The 25,275-nt window shown below is 44.1% G+C and overlaps 7 protein-coding genes and 1 pseudogene across 7 annotated transcripts; all 8 read right to left on the bottom strand.

Annotated features, from left to right (window-relative positions):
* Window positions 1–243: 243 nt before the first annotated feature.
* LOC138927470 (uncharacterized) lies at window positions 244–2,226 on the bottom strand. The gene has a single exon (XM_070282749.1). The coding sequence runs from the start codon at window positions 2,224–2,226 to the stop codon at window positions 244–246; it is 1,983 nt and encodes a 660-aa protein (XP_070138850.1).
* A 38-nt stretch (window positions 2,227–2,264) lies between these two features.
* Window positions 2,265–5,774, bottom strand: LOC138927469 (uncharacterized). The gene has a single exon (XM_070282748.1). It carries the CDS (start codon window positions 5,772–5,774, stop codon window positions 2,265–2,267), a length of 3,510 nt encoding a protein of 1,169 aa, XP_070138849.1.
* A 4,744-nt stretch (window positions 5,775–10,518) lies between these two features.
* Window positions 10,519–12,002, bottom strand: LOC122322115 (uncharacterized). The gene is made up of 2 exons (XM_070282747.1): window positions 10,684–12,002; window positions 10,519–10,621 (listed from the first exon to the last, which is right to left on the bottom strand). The coding sequence occupies exons 1-2, from the start codon at window positions 12,000–12,002 to the stop codon at window positions 10,519–10,521; spliced, it is 1,422 nt and encodes a 473-aa protein (XP_070138848.1).
* A 31-nt stretch (window positions 12,003–12,033) lies between these two features.
* Window positions 12,034–13,092, bottom strand: LOC122322114 (uncharacterized). Its single transcript, XM_043213513.2, has one exon. It carries the CDS (start codon window positions 13,090–13,092, stop codon window positions 12,034–12,036), a length of 1,059 nt encoding a protein of 352 aa, XP_043069448.2.
* A 1,095-nt stretch (window positions 13,093–14,187) lies between these two features.
* Window positions 14,188–15,238, bottom strand: LOC138927472 (uncharacterized). The gene is made up of 2 exons (XM_070282753.1): window positions 14,318–15,238; window positions 14,188–14,265 (listed from the first exon to the last, which is right to left on the bottom strand). The coding sequence occupies exons 1-2, from the start codon at window positions 15,236–15,238 to the stop codon at window positions 14,188–14,190; spliced, it is 999 nt and encodes a 332-aa protein (XP_070138854.1).
* Window positions 15,239–16,903: 1,665 nt separating this feature from the next.
* Window positions 16,904–17,521, bottom strand: LOC122321855 (protamine-like). The gene is made up of 2 exons (XM_070282752.1): window positions 17,219–17,521; window positions 16,904–17,159 (listed from the first exon to the last, which is right to left on the bottom strand). Exons 1-2 carry the CDS (start codon window positions 17,519–17,521, stop codon window positions 17,085–17,087), a joined length of 378 nt encoding a protein of 125 aa, XP_070138853.1. The 3' UTR covers window positions 16,904–17,084.
* On the bottom strand, window positions 17,371–22,314 carry LOC122321847 (uncharacterized; annotated as a pseudogene).
* Window positions 22,315–24,218: 1,904 nt separating this feature from the next.
* Window positions 24,219–24,889, bottom strand: LOC138927471 (protamine-like). The gene is made up of 2 exons (XM_070282750.1): window positions 24,564–24,889; window positions 24,219–24,504 (listed from the first exon to the last, which is right to left on the bottom strand). Exons 1-2 carry the CDS (start codon window positions 24,825–24,827, stop codon window positions 24,430–24,432), a joined length of 339 nt encoding a protein of 112 aa, XP_070138851.1. The 5' UTR covers window positions 24,828–24,889; the 3' UTR covers window positions 24,219–24,429.
* Between the last annotated feature and the right edge of the window lie 386 nt (window positions 24,890–25,275).

Here is a 25,275-nt window from a genome sequence, read left to right as displayed (position 1 = left end):
GATAATTGTTTATTGTTTTTCTTCATTTATAACGGGGCAGCAAGGGCTAACAGTGGTACAGTTGGTAACCACTCTGCGATAGCAGCACTTTAAATTCCTAGCAAATTAAAAGTTATACAATTCATAATCAAAACTTAAATATTAATATGTCCTCACTTTTCGTCCGCTTCCCTCGAGTGTCAAATAGACAAGAAAGCTTAGGCACATGGTTACCGGCTGAGTTAACAGAGATTCAACACCCGCTTAAACTATCGGTTCTGCAACTTCGGCGTTGCCGGATGCCGCGGGAGCAGTTTTGCTATCTATCGTAACACTCCCCACTTGTATATTCCGCCAGGGATCTACCAAACTACTCTCGATAGATAGAACTGCTAGCTTCGTCGCGGGTCTTGTATAAACGCCAGATTGGGTCCTCACCGCGGCGCTCCTCACTTGACCGTCCGAGCTAAGGTTCACCTTGAGGATTCTTCCTTTCGGCCACTGGCTACGCGGCTGTCCGGGATCGCACACATACACGATATCCCCTTCTACAAGAGGCTTAGCCTTTTCGCACCACTTGGTCCGCCTAGTGATCACTGGCAGGTATTCTTGAAGCCATCGCCTCCAGAACGAGTCCGCCAGTTGTTGTGATTCCATCCAGCTCTTCTTGAGCTGCACTCCTTCGGGTAGGGGCTCCATCGTCGGTCCTCTTCCAGTTGAGCTTCCAAGCAGGAAATGATTCGGGGTCAGTGATTCTTCGTTCTCATCTTCCAATGGGATGTATGTTAGGGGTCGCGAGTTGACGATCGCCTCCGCCTCCATTAGAGCGGCTCTCAGCAACTCATCCGATGGTCGTTTGTCAAGGAGGATTGATTCCAACGCCGTCTTCACGGAACGCACCAAGCGCTCCCATGCCCCACCCATGTGGGGAGATGCGGGTGGAATGAACTTCCATGTCATCTGGGGTCCAGTGAACTCGCGAGAGAGTAGATCCTTGTCCACATCTTCGAACGCCCTACGCAACTCCGTGCAGGCTCCTTGAAAATTGGTGCCGTTGTCGCTCCAGAGTTCCACTGGGCACCCTCGTCGGGCCATAAAACTGCGCACCGCTAGAATACAAGAGTCAGTTGTTAATGAATACGCTACCTCTAGATGTATTGCCCTTGTAGAGAGGCAGGTGAAGAGCACGCCGTATCTTTTCTCCGAACTGCGTCTGACCCGAACCATCAGAGGCCCAAAGTAATCCACACCCGTGTAGCTGAAAGGTCTATGAAAGGCTGCTACTCTTGGATAGGGAAGTTCCGCCATGCGCGGTGGTTTGGTGGCCGCCTGCCGGTTCTTGCATTGCTGGCAGGAGCGTCGTATCCGAGCAAGGGTGGATCTCAGCTTTGTTATCCAAAATCTTTGTCGTAGTTCGTTGACCACCGTCTCGTGGTTAGCGTGCAGAAATCTTCGGTAAAATTCCTTTATGATGAGCTGCGTAATGTGGCTGCCGCAGGGGAGTACGACGCGGTCGCTTCCCTTGATCATCTTGGCACGTTCATCCAGCTTTAATACTCCATCGGAATCCATATACGGTCCCAGCTTGTATAGTAGGTTATTCTTCTTCAATGGTTTTCCTTGTAAGATTAACCGTATCTCCGTCTGGTAGTACTCCGCCTGAGCGTACGACCACAGAAGACTCTCCGCGACCCTGGTATCTTCTTGTGATGGCTGATTTTCGACCGATCGTTGTAGAGCCTTGGCCTTCCATCGCCTCATACACCATACCGTTCTTGCGGTACTCCATAGCAGACGGGTCCAGATTGAGAACCGCTCAGAGTCTATGAGGGTCGCGCGGCTTACGTCTGTGAATCCGTCACATACGCCGATGAATTGCGCCTTCAGTTCCATTCCTGACTCGACTCCTTCTTCCGCCTCTGTCAGCGGCCAAAATTGCCTCTCTTGCCAAAGAAATCTCGGCCCGTTTAACCATCGACTTTCTCGGTTGAAATCAGGTCCTTTGTTCCACTTAGTGGCGTCGTCCGCCACGTTCTCGGAGAAAGGTACCCAGCGCCAGTCCTTGACGCTAGTACCGTCTAGAATCTCGATCACACGGAATGCTACAAATTGTTTGTACTTCCTCTGGTCCGATCGCAGCCAACTCAGAACGGTCCTCGAGTCGGTCCAGAAAGTCCGTGTGCTCAGCTTCGCGCCAAGTGAAAGCTCCAGAGTTTGAGCCAACCTCGCTCCAAGCACTGCTCCCATGAGTTCAAGCCTTGGTATGGATGTCGGTCTTAGAGGGGCTACCTTGGTTTTGCTGCCCAGTAGACTGCAGTGGATACCTGCCTCATTTTGAAATCGTATATGGTATAACTCACGGCGGCAAATCTATTCTCGCTTGCGTCCACGAAGGTGTGCATCTCCACTTCTGAATCCATCAGCGACTCCTTCATGTGGCATCTTGGGATGGTCATTTTCTCAACGTCCGGGATATACCGAAGCCATCGCTTCCATTTAATCCATTCTGCCTCAGGTATGGGGTCATCCCAGGTACATCCACTTCGCCATATTTCCTGAAATATTATTTTCGCATACATCACGTAGAAGGATATGAGCCCTAAAGGATCATATATAGACATCAACACACTGAGAAACTCTCGTTTGGTGGGTCGTTGCCTTCCTTGGAGAAGTTCTTTATGGCGATATCGTGGGGATACACGGTAGCGGATGAGATCTTCTTTCGTGTCCCACCACATTCCCAGCACCTTCTCGGTCTGTCCATCCGTTGTTTCGTCCAGTCTCACTAGCGTGGGTGCTCCTTCGCCGAGTGCGCTTAATACTTCTCTGGAATTCGATACCCAGTTTCGAATGAGGAATCCGCCCTGAAGATGAATGTAGTGGACCTGACGCGCGAGGCTTATAGCTTCTTCCTCCGTGTCGACGCTGTCCAGCATGTCGTCTACATAGTGATTCTCCAGTATGCACTTCACAGCGCGTGGGTATTCCTTCTTGAACGACTCTGCATTTCTGTTCTTCACGTACTGGGCACAGCTGGGGGAGCAACTAGCCCCAAACGTCATTACCTGCATGGCGTAGTTCTCTCTCCGTTGTGTGTTTGGGTCTATAAATACAAAGCGTTGGTATCTCTGATCTTCTGTGTGTATCCTGACCTGATGAAACATCTCGGCGATATCGCCGCCGATAGCAATACGTTTCTCTCTAAACCTGTGAAGTATTGGTACCAACTGCGCTAGTTGGTCAGGTCCCTTCAGCAGCATTGTGTTCAGCGAGATCCCTTCCGTCTTTGCAGCCGCATCCCAGACTATGCGAAGCTTTCCTGGCTTGTTCACGTTTAGCACGGGAAAGATAGGTAGATACCAATATGGCTTTTCCTCAGCTTCTTCCGACGTAATGGGCCGTGCATATCCTTTCATCACGTACTCATCTAGCTGTCGGCGAATTCCCTTTGCAAGCTCCGGCTCGCGAGTTAGTTTCTGGTACAGGCATCGTGCACGCTTTAGGGCTGTAGGTAAACTATCCGGCAGCTTGTCATCTTTATACCTCCAAAGCAGACCTGTTTCAAATCGGCCATTTATACGCCTCGTGTTCTTCTCCAGCTGCTGTATAGCCAACTGGTCATCATTGGATACGCTCTTGCTATTCATCTCTGGTCTAGGGTCGCCGTCCGACCACATGCACTGCTCAAGCAGGCGCAAGATCTCCTTGTTCTCGTCAGCTTCACATGCACATATGTGAAACACGTGGTAGTTTGGGGTTATGTCATCACCCACACTGTTGGAGCTTCTTCCTTTAATCGTCCACCCTAGGCGGGTCTTCTCAGCGATCGGTTCTTCTGTTGTGCCTTCCTTGGTGCGAAGCACGCGCCCTAGTTTGCAATTATTGAGACCTATCAAGAGCCTGGGCTGTGCTGAGTCGTATCCGGACAGTGGTAGATGTCGAAGGTGTGTGTGTTGTGCTTTCAGGTGGGTTATATCCAACGACTGTGACGGGAGATCAAGAGACTGGACCGAGTGAACGTCGCGAAGATCATATTGCTTCGTTTGGCCAATGCCGGAGATCCTTAAGTCGAGTCTGACCGAGCTGTCCTCATACCGGTGCATGCCGGCAGTCCACTGCATACATAGAGGCTGCGGTTGTCCCTTCACTCCAAGGTCTTCTAGCAATGGGGCGTCGATCAAGGTTAGAGATGACCCGTCGTCGATGAAGGCATACGTGTTGACTTGCCTACCATTTCCATACAACGTCACTGGCAATACCCTGAACAGCATTTCCACACCTTCTTGTCGGTGTGCATGGCACCTGGCTTGGACGGGAGCCGTGCTGCCGCGATGCAACAGGGGATGATGGCGTTCTAGGCATCCATCTATTCCGCAAGGATTGGGGACGCCGCATCTTTCCACCTTGTGACTCTGGAAACATCTCCAGCACAAGCCACACCGTCGAGTAGCATTCCAGCGATCGCGGGTCGTCATTTCCAGGAATGCTGGACACTCCTGCAGGGTTCTGCAATTGCGGGTGCACAGCCGACAGCCTTGGCGCACATTGTGTGTATGTACCGTGCCCCTTCTCTCCGTTCTTGACGACGAGCTTGGGACTATCACATGGCTCGCTCCTTCTGCCATCTGCGATAGCCACGTACTAAACTCTGCCAACGTACACACTGTTAGAGAGGCTTTGTGCATTCCCCAAAACGTCTGCACCATCGATGGCAACTTGCTCACTAGCTCCTGCGTGAGCGCTGGGTTGTTTAAGTACTGGTCCAACTTGGAGGCTTTCATCGTAGCACAAACATTTTGCACCTCCACCGAGAAGTCAACCAGCATTTCAAGCTTATTCTCCCTCACTTGAGGAAATTGTCTAATCCTTGTCACTAACAAGTCAATGATAATTTCGGGTCGCCCAAATCGCATTCTTAGCGTGGCGATTATCTGCGGAACACAGTCCGCATGCAGCATTAGACTTTGTACTGCGTTCTTGGCTGGTCCTTCCAACGCATGCCGAAGCCGCATTAGGTTCTCGGCATCCGTGAATCCGCATAGCTCCGTCGTCTGTTCATACGTTGCGATGAATAAGGGCCAGGCCTCCGGCCTTCCGGAAAACTTCACCAACTCAGCCACGCTAGTCTTCCTCGCTGTCAATTGTTCGTACGATGGTCTGCCCACAGGTTTAGTGACCCTAGCAGCTGAGTTGTCCTCCCCACTGGTAGAAAAGAGCCATGGGGGCCCAGCGTGGGCTCTCTGCGTACTGCCGTTTCCTTCCACAACGGCAACTTCACCAATTGTGTCCGTACCAGCATTCTGGTACCGTGTACTAGATGCTCCAGGCATCTTTTCTGCGTGGCCAGTCTCCGATAGCCTCTCCCTTGGGAGCTTGCCCATGAGCGCCTTTCGCCTATGTAGAAGTTGTTGTCGCAACTGCAGCAACTGATCTTCTTCCTCCAACAACCTTAGCTCCGTCTGCAGGTCTTGCGCTTCCTTCGAGGCCTCGTCGACGTCATTAGTTCCGATCCTCATCTGGTCGCCACCTGAGTAACTTTGGTAGTTGTCCCCAGCCGTCAGGCTGGTCAGCTTTTCTGTCCTGATCAACGTCGAGTTCTGTGCATGGACGTCTACGTCACACTCTGCACAGATCCATCCTACGCCGCCATCCTCTAGAGCAGCACACTTAGGATGGCACATGCTCACGCAGCCGGCGCCAATGCAGCCAACTGTCACGTGCTCGTCCTCCACTTCACAGAGGAAGCATGTCGCCACCAATCTTGCCTCTCCACCGGATCCAGTAGGCATCTCCATGTTGATTTCGCTCTCTGACCCAAGTATTCTCCAAGAATACACCAGAAAAGAATTTAAAGAAATGTTGCGGGAATTCGAAGTTGTTTAGCGCCGCCCGAGTAAAGACGCCCGTGTAGATAATTGTTGATAATTGTTTATTGTTTTTCTTCATTTATAACGGGGCAGCAAGGGCTAACAGTGGTACAGTTGGTAACCACTCTGCGATAGCAGCACTTTAAATTCCTAGCAAATTAAAAGTTATACAATTCATAATCAAAACTTAAATATTAATATGTCCTCACTTTTCGTCCGCTTCCCTCGAGTGTCAAATAGAAAAGAAAGCTTAGGCACATGGTTACCGGCTGAGTTAACAGAGATTCAACACCCGCTTAAACTATCGGTTCTGCAACTTCGGCGTTGCCGGATGCCGCGGGAGCAGTTTTGCTATCTATCGTAACACAGGGTTTTAGTGAAGTGAAGAGAAACGAAATCGAAGAATATAAAGATTATTATTTTTTTTTTGTAAACTTTCGCGAAACAAAATGATCATCAGTTTATTTTAAATCGTTTGTTTTATTCTCGTGCGGAAAACAGTTTGTTTTTAAATTCCATGGAGTGCAAAAACCCACTAACTCATTTACAGCGACCCCAAAGCAGAGATCGATCTTTCGCCGATGGACTTACAGTGAGTGATTTGTTTACCTTTTACACGTACACTGAGAAAAATTTCTCGAGTCGCACTGAATTTTGAATTTAAAAAAAAAAAAAATGTAATTTATTCATCCATCATTCATCCACACAAAAGCACGATTTTCATTTAAATGATTTAATTTAATTTAATTAAATTGGTGACTAACGGATACTCTATCCTTAGGAATTTTAAATTTTTATCATATTTTTAATACCCTCATTTAACATTTATTATCACCTTCATATTGATATTTTTTATTATATTATATATATACGCCTATTTCTTCGAACATTTACATATTAACTTTTACTTTTATAAATTTTACATATAATTTTCCCTCACGTATAATTAGGATATTTTATTTTTTATGCAAGCAAACATTTAGGAATAATGCAAAACACTTCAATAGTCTTAGCCAAATTTTTTGTTAGTTTTATGCTGAATTAAATCTTATAATGAATTGAAATATCTCCTGTTTGTTTGAACTGAGCTAATGACTCCACGGTTGTAGGGTGTTCTAAGGGGTCACTAAAGCATTGCTTTATCGGACTGTGGCCAAAGGATCTGTGGCATCGCAAACTACTACTTTCTACTTCTCTCCTCTCTCTTTCTAAATCTATCTTTTCCGCTTCGAATTAATTCTTCCGTTCTCCCGGTTTAGTATCTATGTAGCTATCTATCTTGTCGCCAGCACGCTCAATTCTGGACTTTATTTAATATTCAATGTGGCAGTGTTAGGATTTGTATAAAGCAAGACCTCCATCCCCAAAGCCGACGAGTTAGAGCCGGACTCTATAGCGTGCCCTCGCAAATACAAATCCTTTCGAGAAAGCGCAGAAGACCGTTACACGCTACACACGTGAGCCGGGTGCGATTCTATACTTAGTTGTTGTCAGCCCGCGGCGGATTTGCGACAGTTGCGTGTCGCGATAAGGGAAAATTTCAAGTCTTCTCCTCGGATATTTTCCATTAAATTAGTTTTAGTGTCAAATGCTGACACCCAAAATGTCGCCTTATTGTCGCCTAATGTATCGCACTAAATTATTAACTGGCTCAGAGCAGAAATACGCATTAATTCTATCAAAAATTAAGCGGAATTTTAACGGCCAACAGGCTTTTAAAAGATTGATATGTTTTCATTTAAAATTTTTTATTTGTTAATCAAGATACTATACTCCCACATGACTATATGGTACAAATTAATGACATGGAAATTATCAAAAGTATCCACCAAAGCCCTGTTGCTGTTGCTCCTGACCGAAGCCCCCTCCAAAGCCTCCGAAACCGGCTTGTTGCTGTTGTTGCTCTTGACCTCCAAAGCCTCCCAAGCCGTCTTGTTGCTGTTGTTGCTGTCCAAACTCTCCTCCAAAGCCGGAAAAGCCTCCACCGTATTGCTCTTCTTGCTGCTGCTGTCCCCCGAATCCTCCATATCCACCAAAGCCAAATTGGGGACGAGCCATAGTGAGGGCAAAGAAAGCAATAAAGCAATATCGTATCGTATGTTTTCAAAAAAAAAAATAGTTACCAACTATTTCAATATTTCAAGAAAGCAAACAAGCAATATCGTATCGTATGTTTTCAAAAAAAAAAAAATAGTTACCAAATATTTCATCTCGAAAAAAAGAGTAAGGGTATGAAAAAAATAGCGGAAAATCTTCCTTTTATATGAGATTCAGTCAAGCACAGCTTGACATCTCGTCTTTCTTATTTCGATCGAGTCTTGCTGATATACTTAGTGGGAAGGGGAACACTCTCGATAATGCAAAGTTCTCGACACTCTTCCAAAATACGTATGATCCTCCTCACATTCTGATGGAAGTAAAATTTTCCTTGTTGAGAGCTTGTTATAACAGTCTTATCAGTAGACTTGCGGCATGAATTCCAATGTATGTAATCATACTATTTTTATGATTGTCAACTTATTTCAAAAAACATCTTAATCATATAAAAAATTCTCTCTGTTTCAGAAAGAGACAACCTTTTATTCAAGCTTATGTATTCTCACTGGATTTGATTTTATTTCTTAGGTTTAAAGTTTAGTTTCTTAGGGTTAAGTTTTTCTAATCTTTTCCTGTTGTAAGTAAAGCAACTTACAAAAAGCCAATTGATTAAGCCAATCACACTTGTCTACAGATCTATAATTACTCTCTTTGTACAATTTTTTTTTAATTTTATAAATAATTGAATTTTTGTACAAAAATGATTTAGTTTGAAGTGGATTCCTCGGTTTAGATCTGATCTCATACAATGCTAATATTCAAGCTTTAGCCACAAAAGACTCAGAATGATGAATTGAATTTCTTTTCAAGTCTTGTTGACAAATTTGGCTGTAGGCCATCCTGCCATCACTTGAACCAAGTCCTGATACATGAAGCCGCACATGTGAATGCTCATCGTTGCATCGTTGGTCCTCATCTACTTGCAATCTTTTCCACTCCTTTTTCACCCCGTGCCACCGGTCTAATAACTTAAAATCCTATAATAAAGCTACTTACTGCCTCTCTCGTGGCATGGCCTTCGTTGCTCTAACAATAACTATTTTTCTTCGGATTTGGCTTTGGCTTTGGCTCCAGCTTCAACTGAGTTGTCAAGGCTTTCTGCCACCGCAAATGTGCAAGTCAAGTCAAGTGCATACGTCAGTGTTTTTATTCAGCCAAGCCAAACCCATTTCCCCGATTTTATAAAAAATCAATAAACTCAATAAGAGCTTTAATAATCTGTGTACATATGTCCGATTAGACACCACATATATGCTATACATCAAATACGATCTTCTGAATATATTGCCATCGGAATTTTTTAAAAAAAATTACCATTTCTCTCCGATAATATAAAAAATTTATTAAAAGAATAACAAAATCTAAGTTAAATTAAAATTATTGATTTTTTCTTTTTTATGTGTTTGTAGTAACTTGGATTATTAGTGACTGGATCTTTGATGTCTAATGTTGATATAAATTTAACGGGGTACGGGATTGTTGTGACTGCGCCGATGGAATACGGGAGTCAATGATTAGCAGAAGTCTGCTATGGGGACTTTGCTGTTGCCTTTTTATAAAAACACAGGGTTGGATATGTCACTGAATTTAATTTGAATTGAGTTTAGATACCAAACAATGTAGGCAGAATAACAAAATGTGTAATGTGTAATGGGTAAATGTAACAAAAAATGTGTGTTCAGTCGTAAGCTTAGAAGTCGTAAGGAAGAAACTTAGAGATGTCCCGCTTTCCAAAGGGACCGGTGTCTCGAGATCGATAGACATCAAGCAGGTATCGATTGTAGGGTTGTGGTATGCACTAACAACGTAATGAACATTACGACAACGAAAATGACCGTACATGCCGCCCCGCAATGCTGGGTCCAGCATTAAGACATCCTTCTAATGGTAACTGAAAGAAACAGGTGAAATGTTTGCTGTGGTATGGATGTGAGATCAAATGCGTGTATCACTATTGTTCAAGATTAGCTTCCTCGACTTTAGCTTCCGTGTAATTCGGGATGGGTAATCTGCAGATCTTGGATACTGATCGCTTATATGTACCCGAACCTGTATAGATTGTTGCAACTCGTACCATCCCATCGGCTCCAGGGTGTAATTCTGTAACACGACCTAGTTTCCAATCGGTTGGACCTGTCCTGTCGTCCTTGATAATAACTAGGTCATTGACCTGCAGGTTTTCTTCCTCTTGTCTCCACTTAGGGCGTGCCTGAAGGTGAGACAACCAATCTGAGCTCCACCTTTTCCAGAACTGGCGTAGGATCCGTTGTCCCTCCATGAACTGTGTGTTGAGCGACTTGTCCTTGTCACTGGGGGTAGGAAGCGATTGCATGGAGTCTCCGATGAGAAAATGAGCTGGAGTCAATACTTGCAGATCGTTAATATCCGCGGTTAACGGGCATAATGGCCGAGAGCCTCCCAAAGTCCTCCGAAGTTTGGGCTGTGTGGGGAGTTAAAGTGCCACTGAATATAGCGCTTTGTGAGTTCTGGGACGACTGTCTGGTTGATTTCCTGCCGGAACTCGTTAGACCACAACTGTAGGGATTTATCTGCTGCTATAAAATTTGTGCCGCAGTCACTGTACATGTGCCGCACAAAACCGCGGCGTCCAATGAACCGTTGGAGAGCCCAGAGAAAATGTTGTGCTGTGAGTCCTGTCACCAGCTCCAAATGGATAGCTTTACTGGCGAGGCAAATGAATACAGCAATATAGGCCTTGTATGTAGTGTGTCCTCTGAACCTCGAGGCCTTGACATCGATAGATCCTGTGTAATCCACACCTGTAGCTTCGAACGCTCTTTTCGGCGGATTAACACGATGGTATGGAAGATCACCCATTAATTGTCGAGAGGGTTTAGGGCGATGCTGAAAGCAAGCCACACACTGTCGGAGAACTCTTTTTACCGCTTGTTTGGTATTAATGATCCAAAACTGCTGATGGATGATCGCACGGGTCAGTTGCACACCCCCATGCATGGTGTTCAGATGGGCGTTTTTTATTACGAGGTCCGTAAAATGATGTGACTTCGGTAGGATGATGGGCGTGCGTTGTTGAGTGGTGAGCTGCAAAGCGTTTCGAAGTCTGCCCCGCACTCTGAGGATCCCTTGGGCATCTATGAATGGCGACAGTTGGCTAAGCTTGTTAGATTTTGAGAGCGATTTGTTTGCTCGCAACTTGGACAGTTCGTGAGAGAATGCTTCCTGTTGGACAACGCGAACCAGAGTATACATTGCCTTGGAAAACTCCTTTACGCTAATTGGTCCGGAAAGCCGAGCCTCCCTTTTGCAGCGAGTATTATGGATAAAGCGATTAATGAATGCTGTGGAAAATACAAGTCGACTGTATGACGAAAATGACTCAACAAAGGAATCAGTGGATGCACAGGTGTGAGCGTGGATAACTTTTGCTGCCTGTTCCTCGCAGATTGTGCTCGGATCTGGAGAAGTAAGAGTTACCTTGGGCCAATGATCTTCGGGTTCCTGCAACCAGTCTGGGCCGCTCCACCAGAGCTTATCCTGCGCGAGCTGGAGTGGGGTTAAACCGCGCGTTGCACAATCCGCAGGGTTGTCCTGCGTAGACACATGACCCCACTGGGAAGCATAGCTGACCTCTTGGATGCTGCCAATTCGATTGGCTACAAAAGTCTTCCACCTGCATGGATCTCCATATATCCAGTGAAGCACGATCATGGCGTCTGACCAGTAGTACACTGTGACCCGCATCTGAAGCACGTGAAGTTGCTGCTGGATCCATGTGGCGAGTTTGGTAGCTAGAACTGCTCCAGAAAGCTCCACTCGCGGTATGGTGAGAGGCTTTGTTGGTGTAACCCTAGTGCGAGCTGCGACTAAGTGTGTATGTATCATTCCAGCAGTGTCGAGTACTCGAAGGTAGGCACACGCTGCATACGCGAGGGACGACCCATCGGAGAACATGTGCAATTGAAGAGATATCACATTGCTGAAATCGCAACCGAACCAGCGTGGTATGCGAATGTGTTGAACTTCTGGAAGATGTTCGAGATATCGCTGCCAACGCGCTGCCAAAGACTCTGGTAGCATGTCGTCCCAATCGAGTGCACGGTAAGTGCCATCAGTTTGCTGCATACGGAAGTTCCATACGTCCTTGAGGAGAATTTTTGACATGACTATCAAGGGTGCTAAAAATCCTAATAGATCGAAGAGCCGCGCCACTGTTGATAAAAGAGCCCTTTTTCGAAAGTGTGGGATTGATCGAGAAATGGATTTTGAATCCGTAGACGTCCGGGTTTGGCTGCCAGTACAGTCCAAGCGTTTTAATGCTGTCTTTATTGTCCATTTCGAAGATTGAGTGGTTGCAGAGGTCTACTTTAGGAATATCACTAAGCAACGCCGGGTGGTTCGCTGCCCATTTTCGAAGATGCATACCAGCCGAGCGGAGGGCTGCTATGACCTCGTTTCGCACTCGAATGGCACCGTCCGTGGTCTCATGGCCGCTTTGTACGTCATCAACATAAATCTCCCTTTTCAGTACCTTTTCTGCTAGCGGATAATTTTCTCGTTCGTCCTGAGCTATTTGGTGGATCACCCGAATCGCTGTGTATGGCGCTGATGCTGTTCCGAAGGTAACTGTGGTGAGACGGAACTCTTTTAACTTTCCGGTTTTGTCACGCCACCAAATGCGCTGGAATTGAGAGTCCTCTGGATGCATTTCGATACATCGGTACATCCTTTGGATGTCCGCCACGAAAACATAGCGATAACAACGCCAATTTAGTATCACTCCTCCCAAATCGTTCTGTAGAGCTGGGCCAGTACATAAAATGTCATTCAGTGATTTCCCGTTGGAGCTCTTACAAGAGGCGTCGTAGACTACCCTGAGTTTAGTCGTCAGGCTGTCCTCCTTCAGGACTGCATGGTGTGGAATCGTGCTGCAGAAGACGCCGAGCTTCCCATTTGTGTTGATATGAGAGTGACTGTCTTCGCTTGTAGTGACTTCTTGTATTTGCTGTAAGTCAAAATATTCCTCGATTGCTTGGAGATATTGTTGATGAAGCTTATCGCGCTGCTGCAATTTTCGCTCTAGTGTGTAGAAACGATTTAAGGCTATATGTTTTGATCGGCCTAGAACTTGTGACGGGTCGAACAAGGTTTTCAGTGGTAAGCGAACCATTTATTTCCCGTTGGGCTGTCGAACATGGGTTTGACGAAAGTGTTCTTCACACCATCGTTCCTCTGTGGTGAGTTGGCGTTCAGACGGCACGCTATCGAGTTCGAAGAACCTTTGCACCAGATGATCAAGCGTCGTGGTGTTACAACGGACAGTGATGGAGTGTGTCATGGATTTCCTCACCGGTCCAAAAACAATCCAACCAAGAAGAGTGTTTTGTGCGATTGGTTCCTCATGAGTTCCTCGTCGAATTTCTGGGAGCATCAATTGTGGAATAAGATTAACGCCCACAAGCACGTCAATACGACCGGAGCGGGCAAAATTGGGATCGGCGAGTTGCAATCCTTTAAGGTGTTGGAATGAGCGAGGGTCGACATCCGATTTTGGAAGGTGCCCTGTAAGTGTACGGAGAATAAATGCAGTGGATACAAACGATGTGAACTGGGAACCTGAAATCGAGCTTAGGACAAAATTGGTACTATGTCGACAACGATTGTGAGAGGAGTCGCCGATCCCTGTTATTTCCGCAGATATAGGGGTGCGTGAGAGACCCAGCGTCTGTACTAAGCTTTCGGTGATAAGTGTTCCTTCCGAGCCATGGTCAATCAACGCTCTGGCTAAAACAGATTGTCCCGTTTGGTCGTTGACAATTCGGATTAGGGCCGTGGCGAGAATCGTGGTGGATGGATCGATAGGTGGCAACTGCGCTGAGGAGTTGCGTCGCGTTCGAAGCAGTTAAGCCGGGGGCTAGGCTGTGCTGTTGAGACAAAACAGATGAGCGGGATGCTACGCTCTGTTGGGTGCCCTGCGCGCTATGGACACCGTTCGTTGGCTGTCGCGATAGGGCAGAATTGGTAGGCTGGGTTGCTATGTTCGGAAAATGCAGTAGCGTATGGTGGCGTTGGCCGCACTGTAAGCAATTGCGAGTGCTGCCGCAGTGACTTAGCGCGTGGCTTGTGCTGAGACAATTGAGGCATGCTTTTATGCGATCGACGATCGTCTTACGAGCAAAGCAATCCTTCGCGAGAAAACTGGGGCATCTCCGGAGAACATGGTTTCTTTGGCAGAGAGTGCACTGGGGTGCTCCCATTTCCGTAGTCACATGAAAACTGTGTCGGTTAGTGGAATTGAAGTTGGATCGGTTAGGCGCACGTGGATGGGAAGATTGTCCTGGTGCTGAACGAGTTCCAAGTGGTTGATTTCGATTTTCGATTAGGTCGATGCTAACTAAGCGTTCCAGCAGGAAAGCCTCCAACATCGAAAAGGTTGGAATCACGGTGGAGCTCCCCAATGCGTGCTCCCACGCTTGCGTAGTGCTGCTTGGTAGTTTGGTTAACAGATGATGCACTAGCCAGTGATCGCAGGAATCAATGTTTATTTCTAAACGTCGAAGATCACTAATGCAAACATTAGCCAGGGTTAGCACGCGTCTGATACCTTCTGCAGCTTCCTTGGGAACCGACTCAAGACCATACAGTGCCGCCATGGTGTGCATAAAGTGGAGACGTGGATTGTTGTAGCGCTTGACGAGGAGATCCCAGGCTACCGTATACCCAGAATACGTTAATGCCATGTGACTGACATCCTGGTCCCGTCCTTCGGGCAAGGCCTGCTTGAGAAAGTGAAACTTCTGGATGTTAGAGAGAGTGTTGTTGTCATGGATGAGTTGTAGGAAACCATCGTAAAACGAGGGCCAATCCGTAAAGCTTCCCGAAAAGCGTGGAACTGGAAGCTTCGGAAGCGGAATGTTGGATGATAAAATTGGAGTGACGGACTCGATTGGTGGGGAACCTTGGGCTATCACTGAGAACTTGTTGTCGTATTCTTCCGAGATGTTGCAGAAGATGTGCTGGTGCTCTTCAACAAACCGCTCGTATAGGTTGTCTGAGAAATATACATGTTGACTGGGACACAGCTGATCGACCAATTGTTGGTTATTCGCATCAAACAGGGTGGATAAATCCTTTAACGTGCTAAGTCGCTGAAGAAAATAATGTTTGGATTTTCGGGATTGGCTATCCTTCTTGAAGTTACGCTCGAGTTGCGTCAACCTGTTCCATAAATCCTTCTGTCTCGCGTGCAAACCAGCAAACTGGTCGGATGGGGAAGGATTGGCTTGTGTGCCTGTCTTTTCATCGTCGATACCCATAGTTTTATTGAATTTACAACAGCACGCTTGAAATCACAGCCCTCACATACAAACACTCACCGGCTTCCAGTCAGTCTGTGTAGCAGTTTCCAGTTTCAATTCGTCGTTCCTTTGGTCCGTTATTCGTCTCGCAGCAATCTCTCCTTCCTTTGTCCGTTATTCGTCTCGCAGCGTGGTTCCACGTGGCATAGGTTAATAGCCGTTTGTTTCAGATTAATTTGAGCCCAATTGTTAGTTCCAAATCAATTCAAATTCCATTCATTGGCACATTTAACAACAGGTTCCCCTCATGGCCCACCAAAAATGTTGTGACTGCGCCGATGGAATACGGGAGTCAATGATTAGCAGAAGTCTGCTATGGGGACTTTGCTGTTGCTTTTTTATAAAAACACAGGGTTGGATATGTCACTGAATTTAATTTGAATTGAGTTTAGATACCAAACAATGTAGGCAGTATAACAAAATGTGTAATGTGTAATGGGTAAATGTAACAAAAAATGTGTGTTCAGTCGTAAGCTTAGAAGTCGTAAGGAAGAAACTTAGAGATGTCCCGCTTTCCAAAGGGACCGGGGTCTCGAGATCGATAGACATCAAGCAGGTATCGATTGTAGGGTTGTGGTATGCACTAACAACGTAATGAACATTACGACAACGAAAATGACCGTACAGGATTGTTAGTATGATCCACAGGGGGAAGAATATACCAGACGCGACTTATTTGAATTGTCAGACTTTTTACATTTAATTAAACAAGAAGCACAGTCGTCGAAACTTGTTGGATGTCTTTCTGGATTGGCAGCATTTGTCGAACTCCTTGTCCCTTGTCCAAAAGCCTGATGGCTTTTTGACATAGAGTTTTGTGAATAAATGAACTTTCATTCCTTTAAAAATCCACTATTCCTATCGCCATCTCCCACTTTTAGACTCGAAGCACTCAAAAAGAACAGCAGAGCTACAATAACACTACCTTTCATTTTAGCAGAATAATAAAGACTGATTAGCTTGCTATCGCGGCGGTATGCGAAGTACTATTATAATAATTAAATAATCTCTGTCCAAATAAGAGAAACATCGAGCATGCTCTTGCGAATATTTTGTTGTACCCTTTTCTCCCATTATCAAAACTTAAATTGACCGAAAGTGAATTTTTGCTTTATTGATATTACGGACTGTTTGGAAACCTACGCTTTAATTTTCAGATCATAACCCTTGGGATGAACACATTTCTTGGTGATTTGTTAAAAAATACTCCCATAGACTAATCCTATTTTTCTTCCAACATGGTCCATGAAGTCATCTGTTTTAGGCCACTGATTGGTCCCTTTATAGAAGAATTGATTTTAATTTTTCAAAAACTCTTCAAAATAAATCAACTCACATATATAATTCATGCAGAAGTCAGACTGCAAGTAATCAGAACGTAAAGCAAAGCTATAATAACACGACCGTCCATTTTAAAAATAGAATAGAAACTGAAATCTAAAACTAAAAATCTAAAACTAAGACTAGCAGGCGCTTATTAGCAGTTCTCTCTTAAATACAATAGGAACTGAAATTATCTCTGTCCGATTAATAGCATCATAAAGCATGCTCTTGCGTATATTTTGGTTGATCCCCTTTCCTCCCATTATAAAAACTTTATTAGGCCGAAAAAATAATTTATGCTTTATTAATAATATACCATAGACTGTTTTGGAAACCTAAACCTTAATTTTTTAGATCAAAATTAGCCGAGGGCAGAAGACAGGGATTGATTGAAGACGACTTAGATGAGCCACCAATAGCACATCAAAATTAACAGGGGCCAGAAGACGGGGATTGATTGAAGAAGACTTAGATGAACCACCTAATATTTCTCGCATTTTTCAGGATTGCACACTTTGCGTCTTTTATGTCTTTCACTAGTTGTAACTTTGCAAGCCTGCGGGATTTCAGAAGATTAGTTACAGGATAGTAAATAACATAATGCAAAAAACTCACCATGCGCCGGTATATATTTTTTTTTTCCTCGGATAAACGGCACCAGGCTCTGGCCGCCCTTCTAATCAGTTCCTGTGGCTTCATGGAACTGTGTTTTTCCCGGTAGGCACGCACGAAGTTAAGGTATCCATTATTCATAATAGGCTTCGAGCACTTCTTCTGTTTCCGGGCACATGTAGGCTTTTTCTTGGCCTTGCAAGACTTCCCTGTCAGCATACCTTCAGTGGAGGGCTCGATCACGGACAGGATGCTCTCGTCAGATCCCACCGAGTTCAAGTAATCGTCGAAGATTCTCTTGTCCATAGTTTAGCGATGATCCGTTAAAGGTAAAAAAGATCCCTATAAAGTCGTATCAAAGCCGTATAAGTTTTTCTGAAAAAAAAGAGTGCGATAGTAGGAATTATCTGCTGAATATCAAAATGAGGGGGCTAGAAATAAGGGATTGCATGCTTTTTCAGCTGCATCATGTTTACAGAGGCAAGTTACTTCAATTAAAAAAAAAAAACAAAAATTAAAATGAGTTATACAAATTAAGAGCCCTTTGCTATGCATTGTTGCATTTTCAAAAAGTTCAAATTTTCTAATTTTCAGGTTGCTAAAGCAACATTCAATTAAATCAAAGCTCTGAAAACCTTTCTGATTAAGCTGCTGACAAAGAGCTAAAATGAAGATGAAGCAGCCTAAACTAAGTAGAAATCGACAGGAGCAGAGGGCGTTGAGTGATTATCATTAGCCGCCAGAGTAGTTGCCATTTAACACGCACAACGAGCAGCAGGGGCAGCAACAGCAACAAAATCCACAATATCAGCAGCAGTTGCAACAATGTTTGAGTAATTGTTTGCCGTTGCAGCAGCAGCAGCAGAAGCATCAACAACGAAAGCATCAGCAGCAACTGCAGATGCAACAAAATTTGCACATCGACCCTTTCAGGTCCTGTCGCCTCGACGCTGGCTGCACACGTAACTGAACGGTGGCAACAACTGCAGCAGTAATTGCAACAAACAATTAGCGTCACTTGGATTTATGTTTACGAGCGGCTGCCTCGACATTTTCAGCCACAATGACAGTGCAGCGTCCCCGCTTGCTATCCCCTTTATGGTTGTCATCGGGGAAAAGTTGATCAATCAGGGCGTATAATTTATTTACGATTTTGACGGCAAAAGAAAACTAAGAGCACCGATTAACTACCGACTTTTCTCCGATGGAAACAAAAATCGCGGTATGATTTATCGTCGCCCTTCGCTGGTAACTGCATGTGGCTGCAGCATGTAAATGACACCATTAATAGGCGGAGGCGTGGTAAGGTGGTGCCCGCCTGTCGTCAGGCTGCCCTCAGCATTAGTTTAAGGCTAGATAGGCGGGCAATACCATCCGACATCTAGACAAGCACGCGGCCCGGTCCAAGGGCCTTGCCCAAGGAAGCTTCTAACACTTTCACTCAACATGCTTTGCAACCGTACATTGGCTTTGGCCAACTCGTTAACCCACAAGATATGTAAACTCACGCGATCCGTACTACGATTGAAAATAAAAAATTTAAATTTATACCAATCCGAATAACGATTGAAAATTTAAATAAAATTTGATTTATACCGATCTGAACTACGATTGAAAATTTAAATAAAATTTTGATTTATACCGATACAAACAACGATTGAAAATTTAAATAAAATTTAAATTTGTACCGATCCGAACTACGATTGAAATTTTAAATTAAATTTAGATTTATACCGATTTTTTTTTAGAAGCAAATATTTTTCCCTGCTTTACTGAATTTAATTTATTAATTTATAAAGAAAGGAATATTTTTTGGGGGAATTTATTTTTCATACTCACCAGTCGTTGATTTTTATTATTTTTATATATAAAACTTGTCACTGTAATTTAAATATTTTTACAAATACAAATAATACAAATAATACAAATTCCGCCTTATATAGGCAGGAATTGGACCTCACAGCCTACTACAAACTAAATTTTTCCCCAAAAAACCAAAAATTGAATATTGACAGATTTGATAGAAAAATGCCAGCCTGTTGTGTTTTTTGGAAAACCTGGTCCTGCTCTTTTAAACTTAAGAGTGCTCATGTCTGCGATGGCATGTTTAGTTTCCTCCTAGGCGGCATAAATTATGCGAAACCATTGTTATTCCCTCTACTGCTCGTAGGGGAAGCTCTTTGCGGCTTATTAAATTTCTAGCTAGCGGGCCAACAAACCGATATCTTTTGGTAGCTAAGGGAGGCAATTCATTGGACATGTGTGAGGTTTTTTTATTATCTGTAAAATGTTATGATTTATTATGTGTGGGTTCGAGTTGATGTTGCGGCCATAAATTGCGACGCTTTGGAGCCTTTGCCATGGGCCTAACTTTGGCTATGTTTATGCCCTTGCGTTCGCCTGGGCCTTTGCCTCTCATCTTTGGTATGTGCCTTTGCCAGGAGAAGGCAATACTAATTACTTTTTTTTTGTCCTCCGAAGTAAGTAGCTCTCTCCCAGTTTGCCACAAAGTGTACCTTTCCTGCACATTGGCATGTCCTACTTTAGGGCCCCATCCGCCAACAAGGAAGTCAAACTCTTTGGCAGTTTTCCATCAAGTTGCGCTTTAAAAGTGCGTACAGTCGCCTGGGGGGTCGTTGGTTTAAGGATTCGATGGGTAGAGGGGGATGGTGGTTGGGCGTGCTGGTGGTTGGCTTGGGCGTCAAGGGTTAGTGTTTTAAAGTAAGCCGCCATTCAGGTCGTGTCTATGTTATCGCAATTTATCAAGCACTCCAAGCCCCGGGAGGCGATACCTCACGTGTCATTATCTATAGTTAAGGCAAGCCATGCCAGGCACGCCCCGGCCCGGCTCGGCCCGGCTTCCCTGCCCCAAGACTCTCCAGTTGATATAGCACTTTCAGCTACCATATCTCTTACGTGAATACACAATTATGTATGTGGCACTGTGCGTGTGCATGTGGGGTGGCTTAAAATTAAATATCTCATGCTTAGAGAAACGAGGACCCATACCGTTGCTCATTACTATATAGTCACAAGGATGGGTCCCGAAGATGCCTGTGGCTCGTTAGGTTACTGTGTGGCCATATCTCGACTTGAGATTCGTCGAGGGCTCTCCGAGCTCTAGTACATCATTCCAAGAGGGTAAACCAACTATATGAATAGGTGCCCCATAGTGCAATGGAGGAAAAAAACTTCGTAGGGAACATCCTTTTAGGATGTGTTATTAGTATGCAAGAAACTAGGTATGAGATTAAGAAGAATAAGTTATCAGAGGAAGCTACCAGAGAAATACAAAGTATCATATTTTATTTAAGTTCATTTGTTGGTTATAGTGTTTTAACAAGAAAAGTGTTTCCAGCTTAAAGTTCCTGATTCCTTCTTAATGCTTTTATAATTTGGTTTATGTCGATTCAAGATTAAAATCCTACTTGTCGCATTTTTTGCGAATATCGCTTTTAAGATCCTGAAATTTAATTAATACCAAGGAAAACGTAAATACAACACACAACTTGGCAATGCTCTTGTCGGTAGTGGGCTGTCGGGACAGACGGCATCGGAACCGGACCCCCGGGCTGCGTCGACGTCTGCATTGCACCATGCAAAACTCGAACAGCAACAACTCATTTTTTCCATTTTGTATTATTGACAAAGAGGCGACAGACCCGACTGCCGATTTTCATTGAATATTTTTCGTTCAGGGCGAGCCTCTGCGGAGGCCTCTCCCCCCAGCTCAACTCTGGACTCAGAGTCACGGCTACGACGACGACAACGGCCACGGCAAAGGCTCCGGATCCGGATCCGAGTCCGACTGGCGTCGGGGCCGGGGAGCGTGTCAAAAGTTTGTGCCAAAGGCTAGCAAACAGTTTGCACCAGCAACAATGCTGCCCGCTCGAGACTCTACTCGACATTCTGCTGATCTTAATATTTGTTCAACTTTTCAGCAACAATTTTGCGATTTTGCGATTTTGGCCCTTGTGCCACACACGTTCCAGGAGATCGCCGGCCAGCCTTCCTTTCTGCTGGGCTGTCATAAATGGCTGCAGTTTTGGCAGTTTGCGGAGTGAAAGTGATTTTCGGTTGCGTTTCCCAGTGAAAGAGCCGGTTGCTTTGGTTGGTTTATTGCTTTGATTGCAGCTACTAACTTCGGGCTACGGAGACTGATTATGACGGCTGAGGTACGAAATTATGCTCCTCAAAAACAATCCACATACTGAACTAGAGAAACCAAAAATTAGAGGCTAAGGCCACATCTCAGGTGATCCATCCAGTGGCGGGAACTTACCCAAATGCGGACCAGGAGGCGCATCACCAGGAGCATTTGACACATGGGACCCAGGCACAGAATCGTGAGGAGGCGCAGGCTGGCAGCATGGCTGGTTTAAAATCACCAGCTGGCAGATGGCCGTAGCGAAGCATCCGAACATCACCAGGTTAGACAATAGCACCAAAGAGCTAATGAAGCCCAACTTGCAGCGCTGAAAGAGGAGTAGAGGGAGCACTTAGGGGCCACAGGACAAGCGAATCTCTTACGGGAACCAGGAGGGCCAAATTAAACGGCAACAACAGGGCCAAATGATGGCGGAACAGGGACTCGAAAAAGAGCCAGCTGGAAGACCTAAGAATTTCATGCCAACTGTGATTTGATTCCGAACCAGCAGGCTCCTCATACACCAGAGGTAAATAGTAGAACGTGTTTACAGGACCAGGAGAGTTAATAGTATCTGAAAATAAAACTAAATAAATAAATATCTTACAAAATCTTTAAAAGGAACCCACCTTGAGCCAGATGTTTAAACATATTGATCACATAGTATAGCATAATATTGTGAAACATAAGCAGCCATGGCATCCTTTTTGAGAGGGTGAATGGATCGCTGAGGAAATTTAATTATTTAACAAACTTTCAAGTCTCATATATTACGTAAAAATACTTACAAAAAGCAAATACACCTGGTACAAAAAAATTATGCACGTCACAATCAGCTCGTGTATATCTGCCATAATTTCTCGATTGCCCAAAATAGATGTTTGCAATTTTTATTAAAGATATCCAAAACAGTATTTGACTGACAATAAAAAGATTATTGGATTGATTTCTAAGCAAGTAGTTTTATATTCTATCGTTAAAGAAACAAACCCATATCTCAATTACTCCAATCTGAAACCAAATGGCTATACTTTCTTCCTTGCCAACTGTCCCAAGGATGACTCCGCCAAAACCACAATATGCATTATACACATTTGCAGATATAGCATCTGCAAACTTCAGTGCGAGCGTTGCGTGTTATTAATATTTCAATTTAGCCGTTTCACAACAGGCGCCGGGTCAGATGGTTGTTGGCAAGCTTCGAACACGCAATCTTGCGATACCTTTCCGCCCCAATCAGCCCCAGTCTGCCCCGTTCACCCCTTACTTCCTCCGCATTACCTTTCCCATTTAGCGTTCAGCGTTAGCAGTTACCCGTTCCATTTCCATAGCGGAGACCTCATTCAATATTCATGCAAGTTAAGTGCGAAAGCTCATATAGTGGAATAATAAATTGAATTTAGTCCATGGGCTTGTACAGCTGCATAAACAGATACACGTGCTACGCGCAGCGAGCCACGAGATACAAATGTATCTAAATGTACACCAAACACCGAGTGCCACTTGTCCGACCTGTTCACGCGTTATTGGCCCCTATTTTTAAAATCAACTTATCCATAATTTATTTTTCCTCATAATTTTGAAGCAGTTCCCTACTCAAAACTGATATTTTTAAGTGACGGTAATATTAAATGATCAAAGTCTGCTCTTAAAACTCAATAAGAGCTACATATGTCCGATTAAACACCACATTCATGCTATACATCAAATACGATCTTCTGAATATATTGCCATCGGAATTTTTGAAAAAAATTACCATTTCTCTCCGATAGTAAAAAAAATTTATTAAAAGAATAACAAAATCTAAGTTAAATTAAAATTATTGATTTTTTCTGACCATGCCGGCGATTACGAGTCAATTTACTTTTATGTGTTTGTAGTAACTTGGATTATTAGTGACTGGATCTTTGATGTTTAATGTTGATATAAATTTAACGGGGTACGGGATTGTTAGTATGATCCACAGGGGGAAGAATATACCAGACGCGACTTCTCATATTTGAATTGTCAGACTTTTTACATTTAATTAAACAAGAAGCACAGTCGTCGAACTTGTTGGATGTCTTTCTGGATTGGCAGCATTTGTCGAACTCCTTGTCCAATTTAAGGAATGCCTGATGGCTTTTTTGACATAGAGTTTTGTGAATAAACGAACTTTCATTCCTTTAAAAATCCACTATTCCTATCGCCATCTCCCACTTTTAGACTCGAAGCACTCAAAACGAACAGCAGAGCTACAATAACACTACCTTTCATTTTAGCAGAATAATAAAGGACTGATTAGCTTGCTATCGCGGCGGTATGCGAAGTACTATTATAATCACTAACTAATCTCTGTCCGCATAAGAGAAACCTGAAGCTTGCTATTGCGAATATTTTGTTGTACCCTTTTCTCCCATTATCAAAACTTAAATTGACCGAAAGTGAATTTTTGCTTTATTGATATTACGGACTGTTTGGGATGAACACATTTTTCTTGGTGATTTGTTAAAAAATACTCCCATAGACTAATCCTATTTTTCTTCCAACATGGTCCATGAAGTCATCTGTTTTAGGCCACTTATTGGTCCCTTTATAGAAGAATTTATTTTAATTTTTCAAAAACTCTTCAAAATAAATCAACTCACATATAATTCATGCAGAAGTCAGACTGCAAGTAATCAGAACGTAAAGCAAAGCTATAATAACACGACCGTCCATTTTTAAAATAGAATAGAAACTTAAATCTAAAACTAACAATCTAGCAGTTCTCTCTTAAATACAATAGGAACTGAAATTATCTCTGTCCGATTAATAGCATCATAAAGCATGCTCTTGCGTATATTTTGGTTGATCCCCTTTCCTCCCATTATAAAAACTTTATTAGGCCGAAAAAATAATTTATGCTTTATTAATAATATACCATAGACTGTTTTGGAAACCTAAACCTTAATTTTTCAGATCAAAATTAGCCGAGGGCAGAAGACAGGGATTGATTGAAGACGACTTAGATGAGCCACCAATAGCACATCAAAATTAGCAGGGTCCAGAAGACGGGGATTGATTGAAGAAGACTTAGATGAGCCACCTAATATTTCTCGCATTTTTCAGGATTGCACACTTTGCGTCTTTTATGTCTTTCACTAGTTGTAACTTTGCAAGCCTGCGGGATTTCAGAAGATTAGTTACAGGATAGTAAATAACATAATGCAAAAAACTCACCATGCGCCGGTATATATTTTTTTTTTCCTCGGATAAACGGCACCAGGCTCTGGCCGCCCTTCTAATCAGTTCCTGTGGCTTCATGGAACTGTGTTTTTCCCGGTAGGCACGCACGAAGTTAAGGTATCCATTATTCATAATAGGACCGGGCTTGCAGGTTTTCTTAGGTTTTGACTTGCACGTCTTCTTAGGCTTCGAGCCCTTCTTCTGTTTCCGGGCACATGTAGGCTTTTTCTTGGCCTTGCAAGACTTCCCTGTCAGCATACCTTTAGTGGAGGGCTCGATCACGGACAGGATGCTCTCGTCAGATCCCACCGAGTTCAAGTAATTGTAACGAACAACGTTAAGCTGGTGGTCTTGCAAACTGTTTGTCCCGCACGCGTTGCATTCCGGCTATATCTCGTCGGCAAGTGTCGTGGTGTTCTTTAGAGGACACAGATTACGGGTGCTCACTTCTATCTTTAATAATTAAAATTTATCGCGTGCGAATTGGTAACGATTCAAAATCGGCCGGAAAAGAGATAACATGAAAATCGGACAGACGGATGAGAAAAAGGAAAGAACTTCTCGCTAGACATACCACGCCCCTAGATGTAAACGGGGGTGTTATTAGCCCTCCCTACCATGGCCAATGCTCTTCCGATAAAATCACGCATTAGGCCCCTTTTAATATTTCGAACCTACGACGGCTCTTGGGTCAGCATGGAGTTAA

This window comes from Drosophila bipectinata, unplaced genomic scaffold, assembly GCF_030179905.1.
Source record: "Drosophila bipectinata strain 14024-0381.07 unplaced genomic scaffold, DbipHiC1v2 scaffold_272, whole genome shotgun sequence".
Classification (NCBI taxonomy): Eukaryota; Metazoa; Arthropoda; class Insecta; order Diptera; family Drosophilidae; genus Drosophila; species Drosophila bipectinata.
The sequence above is the reverse complement of the archived record's forward strand: the minus strand, read 5'-3'. Positions and strand labels throughout refer to the sequence as shown.